This window comes from Erpetoichthys calabaricus, chromosome 10, assembly GCF_900747795.2.
Source record: "Erpetoichthys calabaricus chromosome 10, fErpCal1.3, whole genome shotgun sequence".
NCBI lineage: Eukaryota > Metazoa > Chordata > Cladistia > Polypteriformes > Polypteridae > Erpetoichthys > Erpetoichthys calabaricus.
The window spans coordinates 163,804,254-163,830,495 of NC_041403.2; the positions used below are offsets into that span (position 1 = coordinate 163,804,254).

Genomic DNA, 26,242 nt, shown 5'->3' on the forward strand with positions numbered 1-26,242 from the left:
CCACTGATCTTGGTATCATTTAAAAACCTAACCAGCTTGTTATTTGTATTCCTATCAAATCCAATGTGCCGCATCGAGTCCAAGTGCGAATGAGCAGCTCCTCTAATGGCCTCCATATTTTCTCCACTCAATTCTCCACCTTCTGCAGGAAAGTTAAAACTAAAGAGAGATTCTCCTAGTCAGATCAGAGTACATCTGAGATCTGGAGTGATTCGTCCCTCCATTGACTAACTTTCTAAACCTGCCTTTTTTTCCATTACAGGTTTGCACAGAGTCCGAGCCCACCACAGCGCTATCAAGTACCCCTCTAGACAAGATGCTAGTCCGTGGCACACCAAGGGGACACGCTTTTCAATCAAACTTGGTAATCTTTTATTTTATTTTAACTACACTATACTTGTGCTACCAGCTTTTGTATTCCTTTATGTCTTTACCAGAGGTTCTCACTTTCAGTCCTGGGGTACGCTGTGGCTGCGCGTTTTCATCCCAACCCGTTTCACAATCAGTTGTGAGTTAATTCCCCACTGCTTAATTAGCCAGTCTGTCTACTTCTTTGTTACTCATTCAGAAAAACACAGTAGCATGAGTTTGACATTTATGATAAATTTAAAATCCAATGTCTGTCTGTTTGTATGTCTGTCCCCTTTTCACAAGAGAACTACTTAACGGATTTAGAACAGGTTTTTTTCTAGAATTTGCTTGAACATTCTGGTTGATTTTGTGACTTCTCTCATTGCGCTAAGAATCATAGTTCACTTGCAGGAGTGATATATCCACGCTAATCCGAGACAGAGGCTTTAGGCTGAGGGGAGGGGGAAGCATGACATCAGGAGTAGGGAGCCGGACGGGACCATCCTCACTGTCCTGTTTCACTACTAGTTTATGATATATTGAAAAGATTTGTAATTTTTCCATAGCGTTTAACTCTCTTTTGATGTTTTCCTATTCATTCACAATTTCTGCTCCCCTAATGAAACAGAGGAAGCACGGGAGCAAATAGAGCTAAATGCAGAAAGGCTGACGCTACTTCATTGTCAGATACATCATGTCTTAACCTCCTTGGCGTTAACCCTGAGCGTCACTCAGGTTTGGAATCCTATGTAAGAATGGTTAACCCCGAGTACAAGTCGGGGAAACCTGTTTTGATCACATTTACAGAGTTAAGACCAAATAACACTCGGAATAATGCACCATATGCTGGACTGACAAATGCAATGCATTGTATTCCTACAAATGTTTGCGATGCACCATTTGTTTGGACGAAAGTGACATGGCAACTGGATGGACTCACAGACAGACACACAGACACTTACTCTTTTATTAAGGCGGATACCCAGGCAATGTAAGGTACCTATATAGATATGTAAATGCAATGTTTTATTCAATGAAAATGTAAATGAATACAAATGTACCTCCTGAAAAAACAAATGATGCAAGTCAATGAAGAAAAATGTACTAAAAATGAAACATTTTATAGGCCTCACCTATCAAAAGTAGGCTTCACTACACTTTCCTCAACTTAATCCAAAAAATGGAGCAGTGCAGAACATGTGTGAGTACACTGGACAACAAAGATTTTGCTTCCAGAACATTTATGAGTATATCATATAGATTCTGGCCTGTGTAATAAAAAGGGAACACAAAGATAAAGGTTTGGGGACCCACCCAATATATCATCGAAATTAGCTGAGGGTAGGAGCTGAATGATGCTCTGCCGAGTAGTCAATTGGGATGGAGTCAGCAAAAAGGCCTGAGTGCAGAGAACAAAGGTGGTGGGTTTTTTATAGTTAAGGGGTTGTCTGGAGGAAAAGCGGAAGTGAGGTCATCGAAGGGCGTGGTCTGAGTCGGAAGAGGAAGAGTTCTAGATCTTACCACTTCTGTAAGGATGGGAGAAGAGGCATTAGCACACCTGATTAGCCCCCTATATCAGTGGCTCAGCTTTAGCCAGACCCCCTGCTGCCTCCCATGTACATGTGTGGGACACCTGCTAACCATAAAAAGCCACCTTTACATTTTCCTCTCACATCACCGATTTTTGTGATATCCTCTCACATTCTACATATCCCTCTCATACAACTGGAGCATCTGTGGTGATCTAAAAGTAGTAGCACTGCACCTCAGATGTTCCGAGTCCTATGGTTTCATTTGCAAATGGGACGATTGTGCTAAAGAGTCTCATTACATCCAAGAAAATCGGCAGCTCTTTCAGCATTTGGTTGCAGGGCACTAAAGTGTGATACATACACCCAGGGTGACCTGATTTCCTAGTTTTTATGCATTGCATCCCATTTTATACTTAGTGTCACAGAATTGAACAAAATGTCCAGTTTTGTTTTTGGGTGGCTGAAACACGATGGGGGGGAACTCAACTTCAATTTCATGTGCATTTTCACAAGACACACAATATTCCGTGTAGGACCAAACTCCCTCCAAATCTTCGAACTTATTTGTGTCTAATACACATGTTGGATTAACGAGTCGTGTCCTATTTTGCTTTGGTCAGCCATTTCTGTTGCTCCACAAATCAGACATGTCATTGATGACAAACCATTTGAAGATCCGCTGGTACGGCTGGAAGAAATCAAAAGAAAGGCATTCCAGGATGCTGTTGAGAACACGCAAGTGTCCCGGTTTGGAACATTGGAAATCAGCTCACCCTACATAAACCACTTGTTGACCCAGCAAGGAGATGCTTTGAGTACTGAGAAAAGCGCTATATAAACGTAATGAATTATTATTATTATTATTATTTTTTGCCTCCCCTTTACATAAAACCTGAATTTGCAACTGCCAAGTCGCTATTCACAATATGGTGGACAAAAGCCAACTGAGGATGACATCAGTCATTTTCAAAAGAGTCCAGCTGTAGGTGAGACAGTCTGAAGCCTCAGACCGATTCAGCGATATGAGACATGCTGAGGCCCGTAAGATGACGCTCCTGTCAGGTAATGTGCCTCCGCCCACTTCCGACAAGCCACTCCCCTTGTTTCGCCTGTGTACTGACACCTATTGCATGCTCGTCATATCAATTTCAGTTCCTTTTAGTTCTTCTCAAACCTGTGGAATCAGCAGTTTGTGCACTCAGCGTTTATTAAACTTCTAAACTATTGAGTTCTCTCAGTTCTGCATGCGAAGCAAAACCATAGAATGGATGTGCCTTTTGTAATTGGTTTAATATAAATATTTTTTTTTTTTTTTCATAAATCAATGTAACTTTTTTTGTGTGAAAAAAAATAATAAATTTTCTAGGTAAAACAATACATCGCATTAAAATGACTACTGAATCCAGTTAGTAAATTATTTAATTGTACAGTTATACATCCATCCATCCATCCATTTTCCAACCCGCTGAATCCTAACACAGGGTCACGGGAGTCTTCTGGAGCCAATCCCAGCCAACACAGGGCACAAGGCAGGAACCAATCCCCGGCAAGGTGCCAACCCACCGCAGACAGTTATACAAGAAGTAAAAATAAACGTTGTCGTGTTTTTCACATGAATACATAGTGTCTGAAGTGCTCAGATCTGTCGGAGGCCCAAAACTGTCCTAACTGCAGCTAGATACTTCTCATCATTTTTACTGTTTCTTGACAGTGGACATTTATTCAAGTCCATGTCATGATGAGAAACTTATAATGTAAGGCGTTGATGCCGATACAAGATTGTGATTTATAGCAATTTTAAATCAATCTCTAAATGAGTCAGCTCTGAATCACCTTTATACTATTGGTGCTGTCTCCTGTAACAATACGGACACCTGCAGCGATGTCTAATGAAACATTTTGTGAATGTGTTGAACAATAAGGTGAATAAAATGAAGGGTTTTGATATCTGAGCACAGATGTTTCCACAAATGACTGCTCCCAAGATTAAGGAATGCATTTTTGTTGGTCAACAAATCACCCATCAGAAAATTTTACTTCTCTAAGGTTGATCTTTCTGTTGACCTGTCGTATATTATTGAATACTGAGGTACGTCCAGATGGTTGAAACAGAATATCTTTTCATTTTTTACACTCATGGATTAAGGGGTGGAGGGGGATAACACTGCACTCAGTACCGGTAAGGTCCTCTAAAGGATCCTTGATCACTTGCTCACTTACCAGCAACCGGAGCAGTCTGGTTTTACATGTAAGAAGTCTACCATTGACCACGTCTTGACACTAAAGGTTCTCATCGAGTACAAACACGAGTATCAGCAGAGTTTCTTTGCAGCCTTCATCAATTTTTGTAAAGTGCTCGACTCAGTTCATCGAGCTTCCCTGTGGGACATCCTGAGACTTCGCAGGATCCCCTCAAGGTTGCTAGATATCATGGCCAGCCTGTACGCTGGTACTGTGAGTGCTGTGCAGAGTGGAGGCAGAACCTCTGCGTTCTTCCCAGTTGATTCTGGGGTTCATCAGGGGTGTGTTTTTGCTCCTACTCTGTCAATTGCTTGCATGGACTGGGCGGTGGGCAGGGTTGTGGGGTCCAGCGGTTGTGGTTCATCTTTTTGTGAAGAGAGATTCACTGATCTCGACTTTTCCAACTATGCTGTGATCTTCACAAAAGACTGAGCGAGGAGTCGGAGTGTCTGGGCTTGCGAGTGTCCTGATAAAAACCAACATCCAGGCCTTTAATGACCTCTTGGGCACAGCCATCAGCACAGAGTCTGTCTGTGGAGAGAATGTCATCCTCGTTGAGAGGTTTACTTACCTTGGCAGTGACATTTATGTCTCTGGTGACTCTTCCTATGAAGTCACTAGACGGATTGGGAGAGCATTGGGGGTCATGAGGTCACTAGAAAGGGGTGTCTCTGCAAAAGGATGAAGGTCCAAGTCTTTGGAGTCCTGGTGCTTCCTGTTTTCCTATATGGTTGTGAGAAATGGATGCTATCCAGTGACCTGAGATGAAGATTGGACTCCTTCATGTGTGTCTCTTCAGAGAATTCTTGGGTACTGCTGGTTTGACTTTGTGTTGCTCACGGAGTCCCAAATGAGGCACATTACCTGCATTGTGAGGGAGCGTCAGTTACAGCACTACAGCCATGTGGTGTGATTCCCTGAGGGTGATCCTCAATGTTGAGGACCCGAACGACTGGACCAGGCCAAGGGGACACCCATGTAACACTTGACTGTGGCAGATAGATGGTCATTTCCAGAGACTGGGACTGGACCGCATGTCTGCCCGGGGGGTTGCCAACCAGGATCCCAAGCTGTTTCATTGTGTGGTGGGTGCGGCAAAGCACAGTACCAGTGTATGCTCCCCAACCTGACCTGGATGGATGGAATGATTTTAACTCCATAATTTACATTCATTGGCATTCCAGGAAACAGACGTTAAGTTTTAATCACCACCATGAAGCTCAGCTATCTCCCTCCGCGATGATAAGACTGAAGGTTTGTTTACCAGTGTGTTATTTCATCCGTCCTTCTGTTCTCTGTCTGCTCTTCCTAGCCGAGGGTTGTGGATGCGGTTTCACATCATTCCAGTTCCACAGATCTGCTTTCACCACTGGTAACTCTATAACCATACAACTCTCGGTTCCTTCACACCTCATATGAATTACGTTATCTGGGAAAAGTCAGACTGTGACAGTTGTCATCCTTTGAAGTGAAACGGCTTCACTTTCTGTGCACCTTATTGTGGTGTAGATTTCATTTTAAATGGTTAAACTGGCCATTTTTGCCCATCAATCTACACTCAATGACACAGTGAAGACTTGTTCTCAGAAAAGTTTGCAAATTTATTAAATATCAAAAAACGGAAATCTCTCGTTCCTCGAAGTATTCACACCCTTTTCCATAGCCCTCCAAACTGCAGTTAGATTCATCCTGTTTGCCTTAACTCTCCTTGAGATGTGTCAGGAGCATTGCACATCATTTAGGAAGGCACGTGTGTCCCTGTGTATAGAAGGGCCTAAAATTCACATTGGAAATACCAAGTCATGAAGTCCAAGAGACGCTCTGTAGACCTCCATGATCAAATTCTAGTGAGTCATACACATCAAGACTAGGGGATTAAAAGAATTTTTAAAGTTTTGAAATTTCATATGAACACAGTAGCCTCAATAACTGTGAAATGGAAGACGTTTGGTACCACCAGGACTCTTCCTAGAGTTGGCCATCCAGTCAAACTGAGTAACTGCACAAGAAGAGCTTTAGCTGGAGAAGTCAGGTCAGGTTGCCATTGCCGTACCCACCACACGACGAAACAGCTCTGGATCTCGGTTGGTAACCCCTAAGATAGACATGCGGTCCAATCCCACCTTCCAGAAATGACTATCTATCTGCCACAGCCAGGTGTTACATGAGTATCCCCTTGGTCTGGTCCAGCCACTCAGGTCCAACAATGAGGATCTAGCAAGCCGGACTGCCCTCTGGGAATCATCCAGTATCTGACGCTCCCTCACAATGCAGGTCATGTGCCTCATTTGGGACTCTGTGAGCAACACAAAGTCAATCCAGAGGCACCCAAAGATTCTCCGAAGAGACACAGTACTGAAGGAGTTCCGGTCTTCGTCTCAAGTCACTGGATAGCGGCCATGTCTCACAAATAAAGAACACCAGAACTCTAAAGACTTGGACCTTTGTCCTTTTGGAGAGATATCGGGAGTGCCAAACACCCCTTTCCATCGATCTCATGATCCCCCCATGGTCTCCCAATCCGTCTACTGACTTAGTGACCTCTTGGGCACAGCCATCAGCAGTGTGTGTGTCTGCAGAGAGAGTGTTGACCTCGTCGAGAGGTTTACTTACCTCGGCTGGGGAGGTGATCAAGAAACAAATGACCACTCTAACAGAAATCATTTTTTGAGATAGGAGAACCTGTTGGAAGGACAACCATCACAGCGTTACTCCATCAATCAGGTGTTTATGGTAGAGTGGCCAGATGGAAGACACTCTTGAGTTTGAGGCATATGATAGCTTAAAGCTCTAGGGCAGCAAGAAGGAAAAGATTTCCTGGCCTGATGGGTCAGATTTTGAACTCTCTGGGAAGAACTCCATGCACCGTGTCAGGCAAAGAACCAGGCACGGTTGTAATACAATGAAGCAGTATCATGCTGTGGGAGTAGAGCAGCAGGGCCAGGGAGACAGGTCAGAATTGAGAGTGGAGGAAGCAAAATGCAGAGTGGTCCTTGAAGAACACCTGCTCCACCTCGGACTGGAGGGGTCCCTCTAACAGAGCTTCAAAAGACCCCAAACTTGTCAGAAGGCCAGACCATCTCAGCAGCACTCCATCAATCAATGGTATGGATTAGCAGCAGAAACAGAACACGGGTAAACACACAAGTTTGAATGAGATGTTAAGGTGCAGTATGCTTTGCTTACCCCCAAAAAATTTTCAATTTCATGTTTCCCAATTGTGAATCCACCTGCATAATGAATTTTCGTGAAACGGCATGCAAATTTATGCTTGCCCATCACCACCATCACCAATTGGCCTAAATAAGTCTCACAAATAGCATACAGGCTTGGGCAGATTTGTGGCAGATGAAATTTAATGTCAGTAAATGTAAAGTATTACACATTGGAAGTAAAATTGTTAGGTTTGAATACACAATGGGTGGTCAGAAAATCGAGAGTACACCTTATGAGAAGGATTTAGGAGTCATAGTGGACTCTAAGCTATCGACTTCCCAACAGTGTTCAGAAGCCATTAAGAAGGCTAACAGAATGTTAGGATATATAGCGCCTTGATGTGAGGAGTACAAGTCACAGGAGGTTTTGCTCAACCTTTATAACACACTGGTGAGGCTTCGGCTGGAGTACTGTGTGCAGTTTTGGTCTCCAGGCTACAAAAAGGACATAGCAGCACAAGAAAAGGTCCAGAGAAGAGCGACTAGGCTGATTCCAGGGCTACAGGGGATGAGTTATGAGGAAAGATTAAAAGAACTGAGCCTTTACAGTTTAAGCAAAAGAAGATTAAGAGGTGACATGATTGAAGTGTTTAAAATTATGAAGGGAATTAGTCCAGTGGATCGAGACTGTTATTTTAAAATGACTTCATCAAGAACACGGGGACACAGTTGGAAACTTGTTAAGGCTACATTTCGCACAAACATTAGGAAGTTTTTCTTTACACAAAGAACGATAGAAACTTGGAATAAGCTACCAAGTAGTGTGGTAGACAGTAAGACGTTAGGGTCTTTCAAAACTCGACTTGATATTTTCTTGGAAGAAATAAGTGGATAGTACTGGCGAGCTTTGTTGGGCTGAATGGCCTGTTCTCGTCTAGAGTGTTCTAATGTTCTAAATGGACAATTAAAGGGAACAAGCAGTAGACTAACGGTGGACGTGCACAAACAAACGATCTCATTCATCCATTTCAGAGTGTTTATGTGAACATGTTTACCTCTGATATTTCTGTACATCCATTTTTCTGGTAGATCAAATCTACGGAATTTATATTCAAATCTACCTGTACTGTGCGGGAATGCCAGTTTAGCATGCAGTGAGGAAATTTTGGGGCGCCAACCCGGGTCGTCCCTTTTGTTGTCCGGAGACAGCAAGATCAAACAGAGATGAACAAAAATAACACTCATTGACGTTTGTGCCTTCAGCAGGAATTTCAAAGAAAGACAAAATTTGCAGTCACTGCTGGCGGAGCTCCGTTTGGCGGGTCCTTCCGAGACGCGCGGGATTTCTATTGAGACTGTAGAGGAAGGGGGCGGGGCTAACTGCTTAAACCCGACGGCTTCTCAGCGCTGCAGGAAAAGAAGGAGAGGACAGCGTTAGTAGCAGCGACCCCTTTCGTCACGCCGGGTTACTGCATACCTCGACTGAGCCAGTGAGGAGGTCCTCCGACACACACTCATGACAATCATTATTTTGTAAATGAACCACCTAAGGTCTCCAGGACTCAGATTAAGAACCTGTCATTAACGTGATGTCTCCTTCAGTCATTAAGTTGCTGTAATTTATTTATTTATTTTTCTTAACGGTTCTACTCACGCTTTTTGTGATCGTGTAATACTGTGGTGAACTTGTTGTGAAGCGTCTACCATTGTCTTCCTGCATCACTCAGGTCTCCGGGTGGGGTTTCGTGTAGGAGTGTGTGTATCTTGTCCCGTTTGTGATGCTTTTTTTTCTTCTGGAGGAACTCCATTTTACTCCTCCACATTTAAAAATTAACTCGAAGGTCATCTGTAGACCGCGTGTAAGCGGAACTAACCTGCCACGCGCTCCACGAACCTGGCATTCCACCTGGGCTCTGTTTCTGCTTCTTCACCTTTTGCCATTATAAGTTCCCAACAAATCTTTCACAGACTCTGAATAAAAAAAGACCTGCTCAATGAAGAGTCCACTTAAAAAATAAATCAGATTTAGAATCTCTGGAGTGAAACAAAGGAACCAATTTCTAAGACTAGACACTTATTTTGGTTTTAGAAAATGATTGAGAACATTAGGGAATAAAGATTTCATGGTGATTCAAATAATGTTAATATCATTTATTGTACTAGGAAAATAGAACAGTGACCACGGTCTTAAAACAGAATTTATTCTTTAAATGAAATGATTATACACTACAACGCTGTACATGCCTTTACTGTTTCTAACAGTGTGCATATAATATGAAAATATTGTGTCGCTGGATTGTAATTGCATTATGTGTTTGCTTTTGCTAGTGAGTATGAACTACATTTTTAATTAGTGCGATGTTGGACTTCTACCTGATTTGCAAGAGTATCAGGTCATTATTTAAATACTAAGCTATGAGCCATTAAACGCGATGTCAGCGTCTCCGCCTCCTCCCACCACCAAAGACCCTACTTAGCCGATCCCATTCGTCCTGTCCCGTCTCGTCTCGTTTTGGACCTTGCTCGTTTGCTCTCTCTCTCTCTCTTCCAGTCACTTGAGATCAGGCAAGCGGCCGCAGCGCACTGCTGAACCATCATGGTAAGTGCCGTCGCGGAGTGTCTCTGACAAGTGTGAAATAAAAGTCCGCCTGAGGGCTGATGGGGGTCCGTTTGGGGGGCATCGCCGGAACAGTGCTCGTTTATTGTCTGAATTAAACAGAAGAAATGAAAATAAACAGATAAGTAAATAAAAAGTAACGGAGCTTTTAACACTTGTGAAGTTACACAGAGATTATTTCATAAGGGAAAACACGGGCTTCGTATGTGCAGATTACACTTGATAGCCGCGTTTAGGCCGATAAGGATCGACATGCGGGTGCGAAAATACTGAGCCGGCATTGTGGAAAAAAGTGCAAGACGGATCAGTTCGTTTTCTTTCTTTCTTTCTTTCTTTCTTTCTTTCTTTCTTTCTTTCTTTCTTTCTTTCTTTCTTTCATATTTAATAACAAATTGATATAGTTTTGAATTCGATGTAGTTTCTTTCGAAAAAAATAGAGAGCAACGTCTTTAACGGAAAGTGACAACTGCGCGTTTGTATTTTAGAAATTAAGTGTAGAGGAAAGAGTTGAAATTCAAAAGAAAATGCTTCGGAAAGGCTTTCGACTGGAAAATGCAAACACTTTAAGCTATAAAATATGGGTAATAGCATTTACCTAAAATTTATTATTATTATTATTATTGTTGTTGTTGTTGTTGTTGTTTTGTTGTTGGTGGTATGTGGTTATTGTTTTGTACATTTCAAAATGTTAAAGTTAGTTCATGTAAAACTTCTGCGATTTATAGGCCAACGTTTGAGAATCTTCAAATCAATTTTTATTATACTTTCACGCTGGTTATTTACTTGTTTAAGTTAACATTTATGTTTGACTCTTAAGTAACTTTTCATTTCAAGCAAAAATGTACAGTGACATAGATAGATAGATAGATAGATAGATAGATAGATAGATAGATAGATAGATAGATAGATAGATAGATAGATAGATAGATAGATAGATAGATGTAAAAGGCACTATAGATAGATAGATAGATAGATAGATAGATAGATAGATAGATAGATAGATAGATAGATAGATAGATAGATAGATAGAAAATAAATTATTATTATTAGATTGATAGATAGAGAATGCATTATTATGATAGATAGATAGATAGATAGATAGATAGATAGATAGATAGATAGATAGATAGATAGATAGATAGATAGATAGATAGATAGATAGATAGATTATTATTAGATGGATAGAGAATGTATTTTATTATTATTATTAGATAGATAGATAGATAGATAGATAGATAGATAGATAGATAGATAGATAGATAGATAGATAGATAGATAGATAGATAGATAGATAGAAAATAAATTATTATTATTATTAGTAGTAGTAGTAGATATATGGATAGAGAATGCATTATTATTATTATTAGATAGATAGATAGATAGATAGATAGATAGATAGATAGATAGATAGATAGATAGATAGATAGATAGATAGATTATTATTAGTATTATTATTATTAAAGACACCATATAATGGATAAATTAATAGAACAGTTACTGTATAATATACAAATAAAAGGTGTTATATCACACAAACACAGATAAATATGAAAGGCAGTATAAGATATAAATGAATAGATTTTAAAGGCACTATATAATAGATAAGTTGATAGAACAGATACTGTATTATACATAATAAAGTCATTGCATCCCGCATATACAAATAAACTGTATAAAAGATCGATAGAGAAGTTGTCATAGAAAATAGACAGACAGAAGGAATATTCAATTACTTTTATATAAATAATAACTTCAAGTTATAAATGCAAGACATTTTGCTAATAAATATAAATAAGATGATCGTTCACTTGGTGAACGTGTTTTCACTTTAGGGAGCTCCACAGTGTCCCCAACTTTCTTTCACTGCCAAAGACACGCCTGTCTCTTTCACTCACACTCCCTACACTCAATCCCTTCCAAAATATCAGATTTTGCTCCTTATATATTTTGTAATCTTCCTTTCATAGGTCAGAGGGTTCAAAATGACAGACTGACCTAAGTGTGCCAGGCCAAGCTTTTCGCGTCTCTGATATTTGAGCTGTTAAGAGAGGCCGTGGGAGTATTTACCCGGGCTGACTTTTCCAAATAGTTCTCTGATATTGTACACCAAATAACAGTCCGAGAGGCAGTGACAAAGAACAGTAGGTGTGATGTCTCATTAGAGCTTTTTCGCCCATAAGATAATAAACATTCATAATAAACTGATATAAATACAGAAAAATGTGCAAACACACAAACGGCATCCAGGCAACTGCCAAGTCTGTCCCGTAGATTTAAACTCAAGACACTGGAGGTGTGTGACTCTGCTACTGACCACTGTGCCACGCCACCAACAACAGAACAGAATGGCTGGCACGGTGATGGTGCTGCTGCCCTGCAGTAAAGAGACCAGGGTTTGTATTGCAGGTGTTCTCTGAATTGGCTTTGCATGTCCTCCCTCTGGTCCTTCTGGTTTCCTCAGGCAGTCCAAAAGCATGGAGGTTAGGTGAACTGGCATTGCTAGACTGCCCTCAGTGTGGGTGTCTGGTTGTGTTGGCCCTGCGATGGACTGGCACCCTCTCCAGGTCTTGGTCCTGCCTTGTGCCTGACAACTTTCTGGAGAGGTTCCAGCTGCCCTGGGATTCTGTCCTGGATAAGTAGGGGTAGGAAGATGGATGGACGGATAGAGGGATAGGTCAGGTCAGTTCAGGTCAGGTCAGGTTGGGGAGCATGCACTGGCACAGCACGTTGCCGCACCCACCACATGATGAAACAGCTTGGAATCTCAGTTTGGCAACCCACCCAGGCAGACACGCAGTCCAGTCCCACCATCCGGAAATGACCCTCTATCTGCCAAAGCCAGATGTTACCTGCTGGGCGTCACCTTGGCCTGGTCCATCCACTCGGGTCCTCAACAATGAGTGTCCTGTGAGCCAGACCACCCTCAGGTAATCGCGCCACATGGCAGTAGTGCAGTAACTGACGCTCCCTCACAATGCAGGTTATGCTCCCTCATTCAGGGACTCCATGAGCAACACAAAGTCAAACCAGCGGGACCCAAGGATTTTCCTGAGAGACACACATGAAGGAGTCCAGTCTTCATCTCACCTCACTGGATAGTGGCCATGTCTCACAAACAGGGAGCACAAGGACTCTTAAGACTTGGACCTTCGTCCTTTTGCAGAGATATCAGGGGCACCACACACCCCTTTCCAGCGACTTCATGACCCCCCCATGCTCAAACCAATCTGTCTACTGACTTACAGATCTTGACTTTGCTGATGATGCTGTGATCTTCATGGAGTTAATGGAGGCTCTGATCGGGGCTCTCGAGAGACTGAGTGAGGAGTCTAAGTGTCTGGGCTTGTGAGGGTCCTGATACAAACCAACATCCAGGCCTTTAATGACCTCCTAGGCAGAGCAATCGGCACTGTGTGTGTCTGCGGAGAGAGTGTCAACCTCGTCGAGAGGTTTACTTACCTTGGCAGTGACATTCATGTCTCTGGTGACTCTTTGGCTGGGGTGGTGATCAAGAAACTAAGGACCACTCTAACAGTGGGTACCACTGGTTTGACTTTGTGTTGCTCACGGAGTCCCGAATGAGGCACATGACCTGCATTGTGAGGGAGCATCGGTTACAGCACTACGGCCATGTGGCGTGATTACCCGAGGGTGATCCAGCTTGCATTGTTGAGGACCAGGCCACGTAACACCTGACTGCGGCAGATAGATGGTCATTTCTGGCACTTTGGGGGGTTTGGCTGGATGTCGTCTCTGCATGAGGGGGTTTGCCAATCAGAATCCCTGTTTTGTTGTGTGGTGGGTATGCTGTACCAGTTCATGTCCCCCAACTTGACCTGACCTGACCTGACCTGACCTGGCATGAGTTTGAATATTTACTCCGCAAGAGCCTGAAAGTTGTGTTACCTCAGATCGCATGGTGGCTGTCCTTACATCATATTAGTTAATTATCATCCCTTGGGAATGTATAATTTACATTTATTACGCAGAATGAAAGTTAAGGCCTCTTGTAGCACATCCACGTCAAACCAGAAGTGCGTTCACATTGAGAAGATGCCCAACCTGTGCACAGCACTCCTGTGGTGTGGCATTAGTGGGTTTGATCATTGGTCGCTGTAATGGAGAATAACATCTAGCATATAAGGACAGGTTGATAATATTTTTTTTTTATTAGTGTCTCACAATATAAATGTTTACACAGGCAGGGAAGTTATTGTCTAACAATCTCATTTTTAAAATACATGGAATCTGAATAAGGCAGATGTTGCTGTTGGGCATTTACAACTTCCTAGATCACGTAAGACCTCTGTGACAGGAAAGGGGGAGAGTTGACCATAGTGGTCCATTATGTGCAGGGACACTTTACATTCTGAGAGAACTCCGGGACTGGAGTGAACAAGTCCATTTCTGAATCTGAGAGAGAAGAAGGTTTGAGAAGGCAGTTTACGACTTCATTACCTGAGTATCCCTTGTTTCTTGTTTGCGCGATAGGCCTTCTGTGCATGCTTTGAGACCAGAGAAAATGAGTGAGGCTAACAAAGCATGGACTACAGTGTGTGTGTTTGTGTGTGTGTTGTGCCGGAGCTGTTTTATTAGGGATTACACACTCACTGATTGAAGAGATGTGTCAAGAAGCCACAGTAAATTAAAGCTAATTCAGAGCTTACTCTCTGTCTCTCCCTCTACTCTTTTCCATCCATGAAAGAACAGGCCAGGCTGTCACTGTCTGCATTTAAAGGTTATGTGGGAGATGAGCAAAGAGCAAGCCAGACTAATAAACAATCATCAGAGAGCCATGTCACAGCCTACGATCACATTGTCTTACTTTAACCGACACTCACATTTGTATTCTTCTTATATTTTGGCTATTTTATCTGTGATCCATAATGAAGAAATGGATAACCTCCTGCCTGTCCTCATGCTCTGTCTAATTGCCTGGTGGCAGAGGTGCTGAACCACATCAGTAGTCAGCCCTGACAGTGTGGTAATATTGTGGGATTTGGGGCCTTCTGTTGTGGTCAAAATAATAAAAAGTATAGTGAAGAGGAAATGGGGTCACCCTAACACCCCTTCACGGCAAAACAGTCACAATGGGCATTCGTTTCTCACCAGCTCTGTATGTGGTCGGTTCAATTCACCCAACGCACACCTTTTCTTATGGCCAACTGCTATCTGAGCCAATCATAAGAATGAAAAAGAGGCTGAATCGCTTCAAGAGACAGAATCAGTTAGTAATGGGCATTGATAATAATAATAATAATAATAATAATAATAATAATAATAATAATAATAATGCATTTTATTTATTGTGAGGTGTCATATCAGAGGAAGGTGGACTAGCAGGTTACTTGTTGCACCCTGAAAACTCTTAACCTGAATTCTTTGAAAATCATGGAAATAATTATGGATTTTAGGTGACAATTTTTTGGTCCCACTAATGCATGTGGTGATAACATTACCTTGCATTTGTCTTTCCAACAGATGGTGCATCAAAAACATTTGTAGTAATAAAATTCATTAATACAAATGTTTATGATGAGCCACCTGTTGGAATGACAAAGACATAGCAGCTGGACAGACACACAGACACTTGTCCTTTAATTAAGGTGGACTAGCTCTGAACCCATTTAAGATGGGTTGAAATTTAAATAATTAAGATAGACCTCAGTATTAATGTTTGTAGTGCACCTGCTACTGGAATGCATTTTGTAATGCTTTCAGTAATAAAATGTATTGCATGTGCCATTCCAACAGATGGAGCGTCAAAAATATTTGTAGTATTAAAATGCATTAATACAAATGTTTATGATGAGCCATCTGTTGGAATGAAAAAGACATAGCAGCTGGACAGATACACAGACACTTGTCCTTTAATTAAGGTGGACTAGCTCTGAACCCATTTAAAATGGGTTGAAATGTAAATAATTAAGATAGACCTCAGCATTAATGTTAGTAGTGCACCTGCTACTGGAATGCATTTTGTAATGCTTTCAGTAATAAAATGTATTGCATGTGCCATTCCAACAGATGGAGCGTCAAAAATATTTGTAGTATTAAAATGCATTAATACAAATGTTTATGATGAGCCATCTGTTGGAATGGCAAAGACATATCAGCTGGACAGATACACAGACACTTGTCCTTTAATTAAGGTGGACTAGCTCTGAACCCATTTAAGATGGGTTGAAATCTAAATAATTAAGATAGACCTCAGCATTGATGTTTGTAGTGCACCTGCTACTGGAATGCATTTTGTAATGCTTTCAGTAATTATATTACATGTGACATTCTAATAGATGGCGCGTCAAAAATATTTGTAATATTAAAATGCATTACTGCAAATGTTTGTGATGCGCCTTATGTTGGAATGAGAAATGCAATGTCTATGTCTCTGTTATATGCCATTTGGTATGGTATTTGTAAAAGTAACATACATTGATACACATCTTTGTGATGTTCCATCTGTTGGAATGAAAAATGCAATGCATTATGTTACTACATAATGTGGTGGAATTTTGTCTTAAAATAGCTGCTTTATAGTGTCCCACGAATACAGTCTTATATGCACATGGACAACTGCTTTAAGCAAAGAGACTTACTAGCCCAGCTTAAGCAGACCAAACAGTTACGCTATGCCTGTGCCATTTATCAAAGTAGGTGCCCACCCACGGTGCTGCTTTTATTATTGAAGGTATCTCCAACACCCACCCATGTGTACAACCTTACCTGTATGCACCTGCTAGTTTTATGATATTCCATCTAAGCTACATGTTCAGGTTTGAATTGTAAATTCATTCTTGTGAGTTTGCATATGAAAATCTTCATATTGCTTATTATTTTATGCCAAACACATGCATCATCTGTTGCAGTGGCAGAGACATGACAAAGACAGACACACAGATACCCAGACACACAGACACTTGTCCTTTTATTAGGGTGACCTAGTCTACTACAGGTTGAAATCTAAGCAATTAAGATAAAACTCAGAATTAACTTTTGTGGTTCACAGTCTGTTGGAATGCATTTATAATGCTTGCAGTAATAAAATGCATTGCTTCACAAGTTTGTGATGCACCATCTGCTGGAATGACACGTGCTCTGTTATTTGCCATTTGGTATGGGATTTGCAAAAGCAGTGTTAATGTTTCAGATGAGCCACCTGTTGGAATGGAAAATGCCATGCATTTTATTACTACAAATGTTTGTGATGTGCCGTTTGTTGCAATGACAGAGGCATGGCAACCAGAAGGACACACAGATACCCAGACACACAGACACTTGTCTTTTTATTAAGGTGGACTAGCTGTGCTACCCTACTAATACAGGTTGCAATCCAAGTAATTAAAACAGACCTCAGCATTAATGTTAGTAGTGCACCATCTACTGGAATGTATTTTGTAATGCTTTTATTAATAAAATGTATTACATATGTCATTACTACAAATGCATTATTACAAATATGACGCACCATCTGTTGGAATAACAAATGCAATGCATATGCAATTTTTTTGCCGTTTGGCATGGGATTTATAAGTGCAATGTTAATGTTTATGATGTCCCACATGTTGGAATGGAAAATGCAATGAATTTTATTACTACACATGTTTGTGATGCGCCATCTGTTGCAATGACAGAGACATATCAAGATGGACGGACACACAGATACCCAGACATACAGACACTTGTCCTTTTATTAAGGTGGACTAGCTGTGCTACCGTTTTAATATGGGTTGAAATCTAAATAATTAAGATAGTGCACTACAAACATTTATGCTTTGGTCTATCTACTGGGATGTATTTTGTAATGTTTTCCGTAATAAAATGTATTGCATGTGTCTTTCCAACAGATGGTGCATCACAAATATTTGTAGTAATGAAATGCATTACTACAAATGTTTGTCATGCACCATCTGTTGGAATAACAAATGCAATGCATTTTCCTTTTTCTGTGCCATTTGGTATGGGATTCATAAGCGCAATGTTAATGCTTGTGATGTGCCACCTGTTGGAATAGACAATGTAAAGAATTTTACTACAAATGTTTGCGATGTGCCATGTGATTCAATGACAGAGACATATCAAGTGAATGGACACACAGATACCCAGACACACAGACACTCGTCCTTTTATTAAGGTGGACTAGCTTCTAATACAGGTTGAAATCTGAGTAATTAAGACAGACCTCAGCATTACCGTTTGTAGTGCATCATCTGTTGCAATGAAGTTTGTAATGCTTTCAATAATGAAATGTGTTGCATTTTTTAATTCCAACAGATGGTGCATCACATATATATGCAGTAATAAAATGCAAAGCATATGTCTCTGTTATATGGCATGTGATATGGGAGAAGCAAAGTCAGTGTTAATTTTTGTGATGTGCCATTTGTTGCAATAACAGAGAAAGAGCAATTGGACAAACATACAGAAACATATCCTTTTATTAAAGTGAATACATTCCATTTTGGTGCATTATCCCAGTAGATTATCCCATGTGTTTTTTGATGAACCATTCAACATAGTTTCTTCCAATTAAAAGCTACTTTAGATTTTTTTTATATAAAGTTTTGCTTGGCACAGACTTCACAGCACTTGAATCAATTTGTAAAAGTCCCCAGTCAGCACATACCTGAGGAGGTTATGGGAAAGGCAGAAATAAGACTGAAAAAATTCCGCCATTGCAGCACAATGGATTTAAACAACTCGAGGCAGAACGTTCAGCTCTGCTGTACCCCTGCGTCTGGAGGTTGGGGGACGCCAGAGAGAGAGAGAGAGAGAGATGTGCATTAGAAGCTTTTCTTTAATCCCCCACCACCCCCTTTTTCCTGATCCGTTTGAGAGTGCGTTATAAAGCCTCTTATCATCTCTCCCCTCTCCAATCTCTTCAGCTTCGAATGGCTGGTTAGTGGGTCAGTCCTAAATCAACAAATCCCTGCCTGTCTGCTCTCATTAAAAAAAATACAATCTGATGTGGTCGTGTTAAACGTGCAGCAGAGCAGATGATCAGGACTTAGCCATGCTGAGGTACAGGAAAACCTGGCACTTTAGAAGAGACCTACGGGCTTTCCTTTCTGTTTGTCACTCAACGTACAATTATGTTATTTGAAATTAAACTGCTTAGCAAGTGGCGCAGCTTTAAGGACTTGAGTTCAAACTCTGGCCTGCTCTCTCTCGGCCTGGGTGCTCTTTGTGTGTTCTCTTGTTATCTGCATGGTTTTCTCCCTACACATTCCAAGCACCTCTAGCTTATCTTCTTTTCACTAAGTTGTCACTGATGTGAGCCGGCAGTTTGTGCAGCTTTATCTTATCCATCCATTTTCCAACCCGCTGAATCCAAACACAGGGTCATGGGGGTCTGCTGGAGCCAATCCCAGCTAACACAGGGCACAAGGCAGGAACCAATCCCAGGCAGGGTGCCAACCCACCGACTTTATCTTATGCCTTGTGTAAAAAAAAAAAATAATTCTCAGTTTATTGTAATGGTGGAAGAACTGAAGAGAGTGGATCCCTCCAACTACAATGTCAGAGGGTGGTACGGTGGTGCACCTCGCAGTTACGAGACCCAGGGTTCACTTCCCGGGTCCTCCCTGCGTGGAGTTTGCATGTTCTCCCCATGTCTGTGTGAGTATGCTCCGGTTTCCTCACACAGTCCAAAGACATGCAGGTTAGGTGCATTGGTGATCCTAAATTGTCCCTAGTATGTGCTTGGTGTGTGTGTGCCCTACGGTGGGCTGGCACCCTGCCCGGGGTTTGTTCCTGCCTTGCATCCTGTGCTGGCTGGGATTGGCTCCAGAAGACCTCGTGACCCTGTGTTCGGATTCAGCGGGTTGGAAAATGGATGGATGGATGGCTAATGGATGGATGGATGGATGGACAGTCCAGAGAGGCTTCCCACCCAATCCTTTGTATCTGCCAGCAAGAATGGGACAAATAGCCCACATCCAGGCATGCAGAGATTCACCCAAAAAAAAACCTTTAAGTTGGAATTCCTGCAAAGGGGCTTCTACAAAATCCTGAATGGATGAAGGAGAGATTTCAGTTTTTAGCTTTTAATAAATCTGAAAACCCCTCCTTGAAAACATGCTGTCATTATGGGGTATTAACAGTGGATTGATACCCAAAAATGGAACAATTCCTCCTTCTTGTCCCCCTTGAACCCCTTGAGTTTTGGAAACAAACTGAAAGAAATGGATTCCAGTAGTTGTCCTCCTACCACAAAGTCTCCTTTTCTTCTTTCTTTGTCTTCTAAGTTCTGCTAACTGCCTGAATGACCATTTTCATAGAAATGAATGACAAACGCAAGCAATCCACAGTCTGCACACATGCAGAAATGTTCACGTTTTTCATAGCAATTGATGCGGCTTTTTTTTTATTAAGATGTAATTAAATTGATTTAAAATATAGGCATGATGTTACTAATGTTTCTAAAGGCTTTAACTGATTTTAAAAATATGATTCACCTATGGCTGCTGCCCCCCTTTTTCAGCAACCATTAAATCCTAATGGTCAGCTTCCTTAGCTTATCTTTAATTAACCATTTGAAATGTTATGTGGTTATTAGAGAATCCTTTGTAATTGCATTGGCACCACAGAAACTGGCATAGTGGCATAGTGTGAGCACTGCTGCCTCGCGTTAAGGAGCTCAGGGTTGACTTTCTGGGTCATTCCTGTATGGAGTTGGCATGTTCTCCCTGTGACTGTGTGAGTTTCCTCCCACAGTGCAAAGACATGCAAGTTAGGTGGCTTGGTGATACTAAATTGTCCCGTGTGTGTGTGTGTGTGTGTCTGTGTGTGTGTGTGTTTGTGTAATGGACTGGCGTCCTGTTCGTGGCCTTGTGCCCTCTGCTGGCTGGGACAGGTCAATTAATGGAGACAATTTTTAAGAGAAATACCCGGCAGGTCAAGTCTAGAAGAGGAGAGTCCACAGGTCCAGACGGACTCCTAGGTGGATGTAGCTGAAGCAGACTATAAAAGAGGCACATATGGCATTGTGGATTTGGATTTTCATAATGTCATAAGGTGCCACTCTTTTGCAGAATGAAGGTCATTCCATGCGACAGATGAAGCGAGAATTGGAAGATTTCATACAAAGGTGCCAGTTATCCCTTGAGCGAAGAAGGTGAAGTGGATATGACCAGGATATACAAAAGAAGGGGAAGGCCCAGATGGACAACTGCGTAAGAGGAGTGTATAGTGTGAGAAACAAACACCTTACAGGTCCTCAGTTGTTTGTTTTTTTTTTTAACTTAAACAGACACCAGAGTCTAATATCATTTGTGACAGAGAAATGACGACTACGGGATGCCAGCCTTAGAGGCTTAGAGTTTCAAAGAAAAAACTGGCAATTAAAAGAAAAGGTTAAAATAGACAAAAAAATGCAGACATTGGATAAAAGATGAATGGAAAAGCGTATTATGGTCAGAATCTCAGCAGCTCTGCGCTGGTATCTGGAAGGTTGCCGGTTCAAAATCCTGTTACTGCCAGAAGGGATCCTACTGCGTGGGCCCTTAACTTGAAAATTGCTTCGGGAGTGCCTGTACAATGTTTGACCCTGCACTCTAAAACCCCCAAAAGCTCATGTGACAGGACAATTTGCCTTCTGGGAGTAATAAAGTGTTTCAAATTAAAAAAAAAAATCACTGGGTGTGTATTTATTGAAGAAGACAACTGAGGACCTGTAAGGTCATTTGTTTCTCACACTTCACACTCTGGTGGTTTGCTTCTTCTCTTATGCAGGTGCCCACCTTGAACCTTTTCCTTCTTTTAAATGCCCTGCTCTGATCGAGTTTGCACTATCTTCTCAAAACAGTAATGGACCACCTTTATAAGAAATCTTCAGTTTCTTGGTGATCTGTCACGTGGAATTGCCTTCATTTTGTACAAAAACAATAGACAGCCCTGTTTCTTGAGTCAGCTGTTTCATTTCGGCCATTGTTGAACCCAAAACTGAGCTTTAGGGATGCCACTTCCTTGTACAATACAGAATAACAGGTGTCAGTGGTGCCAATGCAATGACAAAGGTTTCTCTAATAACCAACAAGCATTTCAATTAAGGAAGAGCTACGGGAGTTGGCCATAAGGACACTGTAGGAATGGCTGCCCAAAATGGGGCTTTGCAGTCATAAGTGAAAAATGAATTAAAAATCAGTCATTTCAAGCAATGATAGCCATTAGTAATGTCAGGACAATAGTTTTTTATTCAATTTAATGGCATCTTGATAATAAAAGATGTCACCTTCGTACCAAAAAGATTGATATTTCTTGGTGCGCCCAAATTTTTGAGTGGTAGTGTATAGGGCAGTGCAGTGGCACTGAGGGTAGGACTGGCACCTCCTGGATTTGGGGTCATTGGCCTTGCCTGTTTCATGTTTTCACATCCTCCTTAGGGCGGTATGGTGGCATGGTGGAGGTGCTGCATGGAGTTTGAGTGCATGGTGCTGCACGGGCCCTCCCTGCATGGAGTTTGAGTGCCCTCCCCATGTCTATGGGGGTTTGCTTCGGTTTAGGTTAGGTGGATTAGTGACCCTAAATTGGCCTGGGTGTGTATGTGTGTTCACCCGATGATGGACTGGCACACTGTCCATGGTTTTTTCCTGCCCTGTGCCCTATGCTGGCTGGGAAAGGATGCAGCACCCCCTTAACCCTGTTCAGGACAAGGTGGTTTAGAAAATGTCTGACTGACATCCTCCTTACGTCAATATGGGGGTGTCTGAATGTCCTTTCTTGTACCTAAGGGAGTAGTTAATTAGTGACTCTAAATTGGACCCGAGTGTGTGTTGGCAGTGAGGGTGTAGAGCAGGATGGGACTGACAGTCAACACCAGTAAAACGCAAGTGGTCTGCCAGTGGAGTATACAACATCCCACCTACACCACCCCCTTAGGCTTCACTGTTGCTGGCAAACAATTCTTAATAGTCCCATCTTTCAGGTCTCTGGGAAGAATTCTATCCGAATACAAAAGTATTGACAATGAGATCCAGAAGCACATTAAGCAAGCGTCAGCTGCCTTTGGAAGGCTATGTCCTCCAAAACAAGAACCTTCATCTCCACTGGGCAGTCTGCCTCACTACCCTCATCTACAGCTGCAAACCCTGAGTAACCTACAGCCACCCCACCAAGCCACAGGAGCGCGGTCATGCCCGCTGCCTTCAGTGTATCCTGGTGTGATCGTTTGCCTCATTCAAACCAGCTGCAGAAGTACTGAGTCCATGATCGCCTAGCACCAATTAAAATGGCTGGGGAATGAAGTAAGGAGGCACCAAAACAGGTGGCATGATCGGGATATCATGTAGAGGTGCCACTGATCAAAGCTTCTCTATCTTCAAGTGCTTTCTACATTGGTTTTATATTCTGAGTGAATGAAGGACAATTGGGTTGTTAGTATATTGACAATAACTTGTGTTTACTGGGCACAAAGCAAGGAATATAAAGAGACACTGCAGGATTTTATCTCTATTGTGGGCCAAGCCTGTGTGTGTTCATTTGTTTGTGCCCGTGTCGAGGATTTTATAGCTTGTGTATTTGTAATAAATTGAAAGTTAGGCAGTGCCATGCCACCTTCTGCTTTAGGTCGTTGCAGAGTCGCCATTTGGATGTGTGGATGTTTTGAATTTCAAATAAATGAGGTTATGATTCAATCTAATTTACATTACAATACAATACAATTTATTTTTGTAGAGCCCAAAATCACACAAGAAACAGTCCCCCCCCCAGCCTTGACTATCTAAGATGACAGGGAAAAGCTCCCCAAAAAAAACCCTAGTAGGGAAAAAATGGAAGAAACCTTGGGAAAGGCAGTTCAAAAAGCACGAGACCCCTTTCCAGGTAGGCTGAGCGTGCAGTCGGTGTCAAAAAAAAAGGGGGTCAATACAACACAATACACAGAACAAAACACAAGTAATCCACAATACAATATAATAGTGCAATCGAAACATCACAAGTACAGAGCAGAATTGAACAGTAGATGATATCACGTAATAGGAGTCCCGGAGACCTCGACCATCAAGCTGCCTCCCCCTATTGGCCATTCCACAGCTGAGTCAGTGCTGGGCCAGCCAATCCGATGAAGGGACCCCTCTACCCAATGATTCCTGCGATCCTCCATCGGAAATTACTTTCCTTAGGCAGGCAGAACAACTTGGCAGGTGGGCTGTGGCACCAAGTGTCACATTTGAGTACCGAGAAGAGAAACAGAATAGGTGAGGGTTATGTTTTAATGCTAATGACTGACACTAGAGATGCAGTCTGTACAGTTAACCAGCAGCTCTAGTCAGGGTGTGCTGAACTGAAGTTGTGAGTCTTCAGCTGGGATTTGAAAGCTGAGACCGAAAGGGCATCTCTGATAGTAGCAGGGAGACCAGTCCACAATTTAGGGGCCCTGTAATTAAAACCTCGACCTCCCACTGTTATTTTATTAATCCTTGGGATCAGAAGCCGACTGGCATCTTGAGTTCTAAATGTACGCTCTGGTTTGTAAGTCATGACACGTTCAGACAGGTAAGCCAGACCTCGACCATTTGAGGCTTTATATGTTAAAGGGAGGATTTTGAAATCTGCCCTAAACTTAACCGGGAGCCAGTGTAAGGATTTAAGAACTGGAGTTATGTATTCCTATTTTCTAGTCCTTGTAATAATTCTTGCAGGAGCATTTTGGATTAACTGGAAGCTGTATTTTCTTTAAAATTTTCTTTTTATTTTCAGTCATTTCTTTAAAAATGATTTCTTAATAAGTTCAGAGTGTTATATGGCCATTTAGACCCTGGTGGATGGTCACCTGGAGGGCAAAAGAAGTATCAACACATTGTTCCACCTTGGGACCTGGAGAAGGTAGCTTCCAACCACAACACCTGGTGGCAACTGTGTCAAAAGGAGGAGCACAGGACAGTCAAGAGAGAGACCATAAGGTTCATCAGGTGTTCACCCTTTGCTGCTGCTACCACATGCCCCACATGTAACAGGATTTGTGGATCCAGAACAGGACTTTACAGCCAGTAGAAAAATTACTGAGAAGGACAGAGGTAGACGTCATCTTTGAACTTTGATAGACAGCCAAGAGAGAGACTGTGCGGTTGTTGATGGATGAGTGGGCTAGCACCCTCTTCAAAGCTGTTTCCTGCGTTAACCAACCCCCGTGATCCCAATGGTATAGATGAAGAGAATTTCATAATCCTATGTTTTATAATGCTAAGGACATCGATGCTTTTACTCTTGCCTAATAATTTTTCCACCAAAAGCTGCATTGCCTAAATGTCGAGCTGAACATTTCCAGACACATGTGCACTAATATCCATTTCCTGGCCCACTTACTCCGGTCAGGGTCATGGAGGCCACAGCTTATCTTGGCTGTAACAGGTGCAAGGCTGGAATGACCCCTGAATGAGCTGTCAGTCAAGCGCTGGGTCTGCTTAAACTCACCGGGCACATGTCTATGGAACTTGTGAAGTAGGAAAATCTGGGGAATGTGGTGGGGCTGGGGGGTGGACATGCCAACTTTATCCATAGGACACATCATGCCAGGACCTAAACTGGGATCTTGGCAGCGTGAGACAGCATCGCTGTCACATATGAATAGGACACCCCTCAGGCAAACATTTTATATTTAACATTTAGGCCATATTTAAGGGTTAGGCCATGGCAGATGCTGTTTGACTTTTCTCTAGATAGATAGATAGATAGATAGATAGATAGATAGATAGATAGATAGATAGATAGATAGATAGATAGATAGATAGATAGATAGATAGATAGATAGATAGATAGATAGATAGATAGATAGATAGATAGATAGATAGATAGATAGATAGATAGATAGATAGATAGATAGATAGATAGCATAGTTGGCAGGATTAGATAGACCATCTAGCTACATTTAACATACAGAATTCAAAAGGTCCCATAAGCACTGTAAGATAGATAGATAAATTCATAATTGGTATGCCAGTTTGAAGAAATAAGTTTTGAGGGCAGTTTTAAAATGTGTTATTCAGTTGAGTTGACGGATATGAGAGGGAATAGAATTCCCGAGTTGAGGAGCACTATGGGAGAACGCTTGAGCTCCCATAGAACAGAGTTTGATGTGTGGTACAGAAAGTAGAGCTGCAGATGAGGATCTGAGGGAGCGAGAGGGAGTCTAAGTCTGTAGGAGATCAGTAAGGTTGTGGAGAGCTTTAAATGTTAAGAGCGGTATTTTCTATTGGATTTGGTAGTAAACAGGGAGCCAGTGAAGCTGGGAGAGAATAAGTGTAATAAGTGCAGTGGATTTAGAATGGATTATTATTCTAGCAGCAGAATTCTGAATAAGTTGTAAGCTATAGATATGTTTTTGTGGAATGACCGATAGAATAGCATTA

The 26,242-nt window shown here is 41.8% G+C and overlaps 1 protein-coding gene across 2 annotated transcripts in view; it reads left to right on the top strand.

Moving 5' to 3' along the window:
* Positions 1-340: 340 nt before the first annotated feature.
* LOC114659735 (carnosine synthase 1-like) overlaps positions 341-26,242 on the top strand; it is a 72,423-nt gene continuing 46,521 nt past the window's right edge. Inside the window, exon 1 of one of the 2 annotated variants that reach the window (XM_051932635.1) lies at positions 341-364. Coding sequence is in view for 1 of the 2 variants with exons in the window: in XM_028812369.2 (XP_028668202.2) it covers positions 9,876-9,878 (3 nt within the window). In the remaining variant the exon portion in view is untranslated. Of the gene's footprint in view, positions 365-9,808; positions 9,879-26,242 lie in introns of those variants that run through there. The other variant, XM_028812369.2, reaches the window with a different exon arrangement.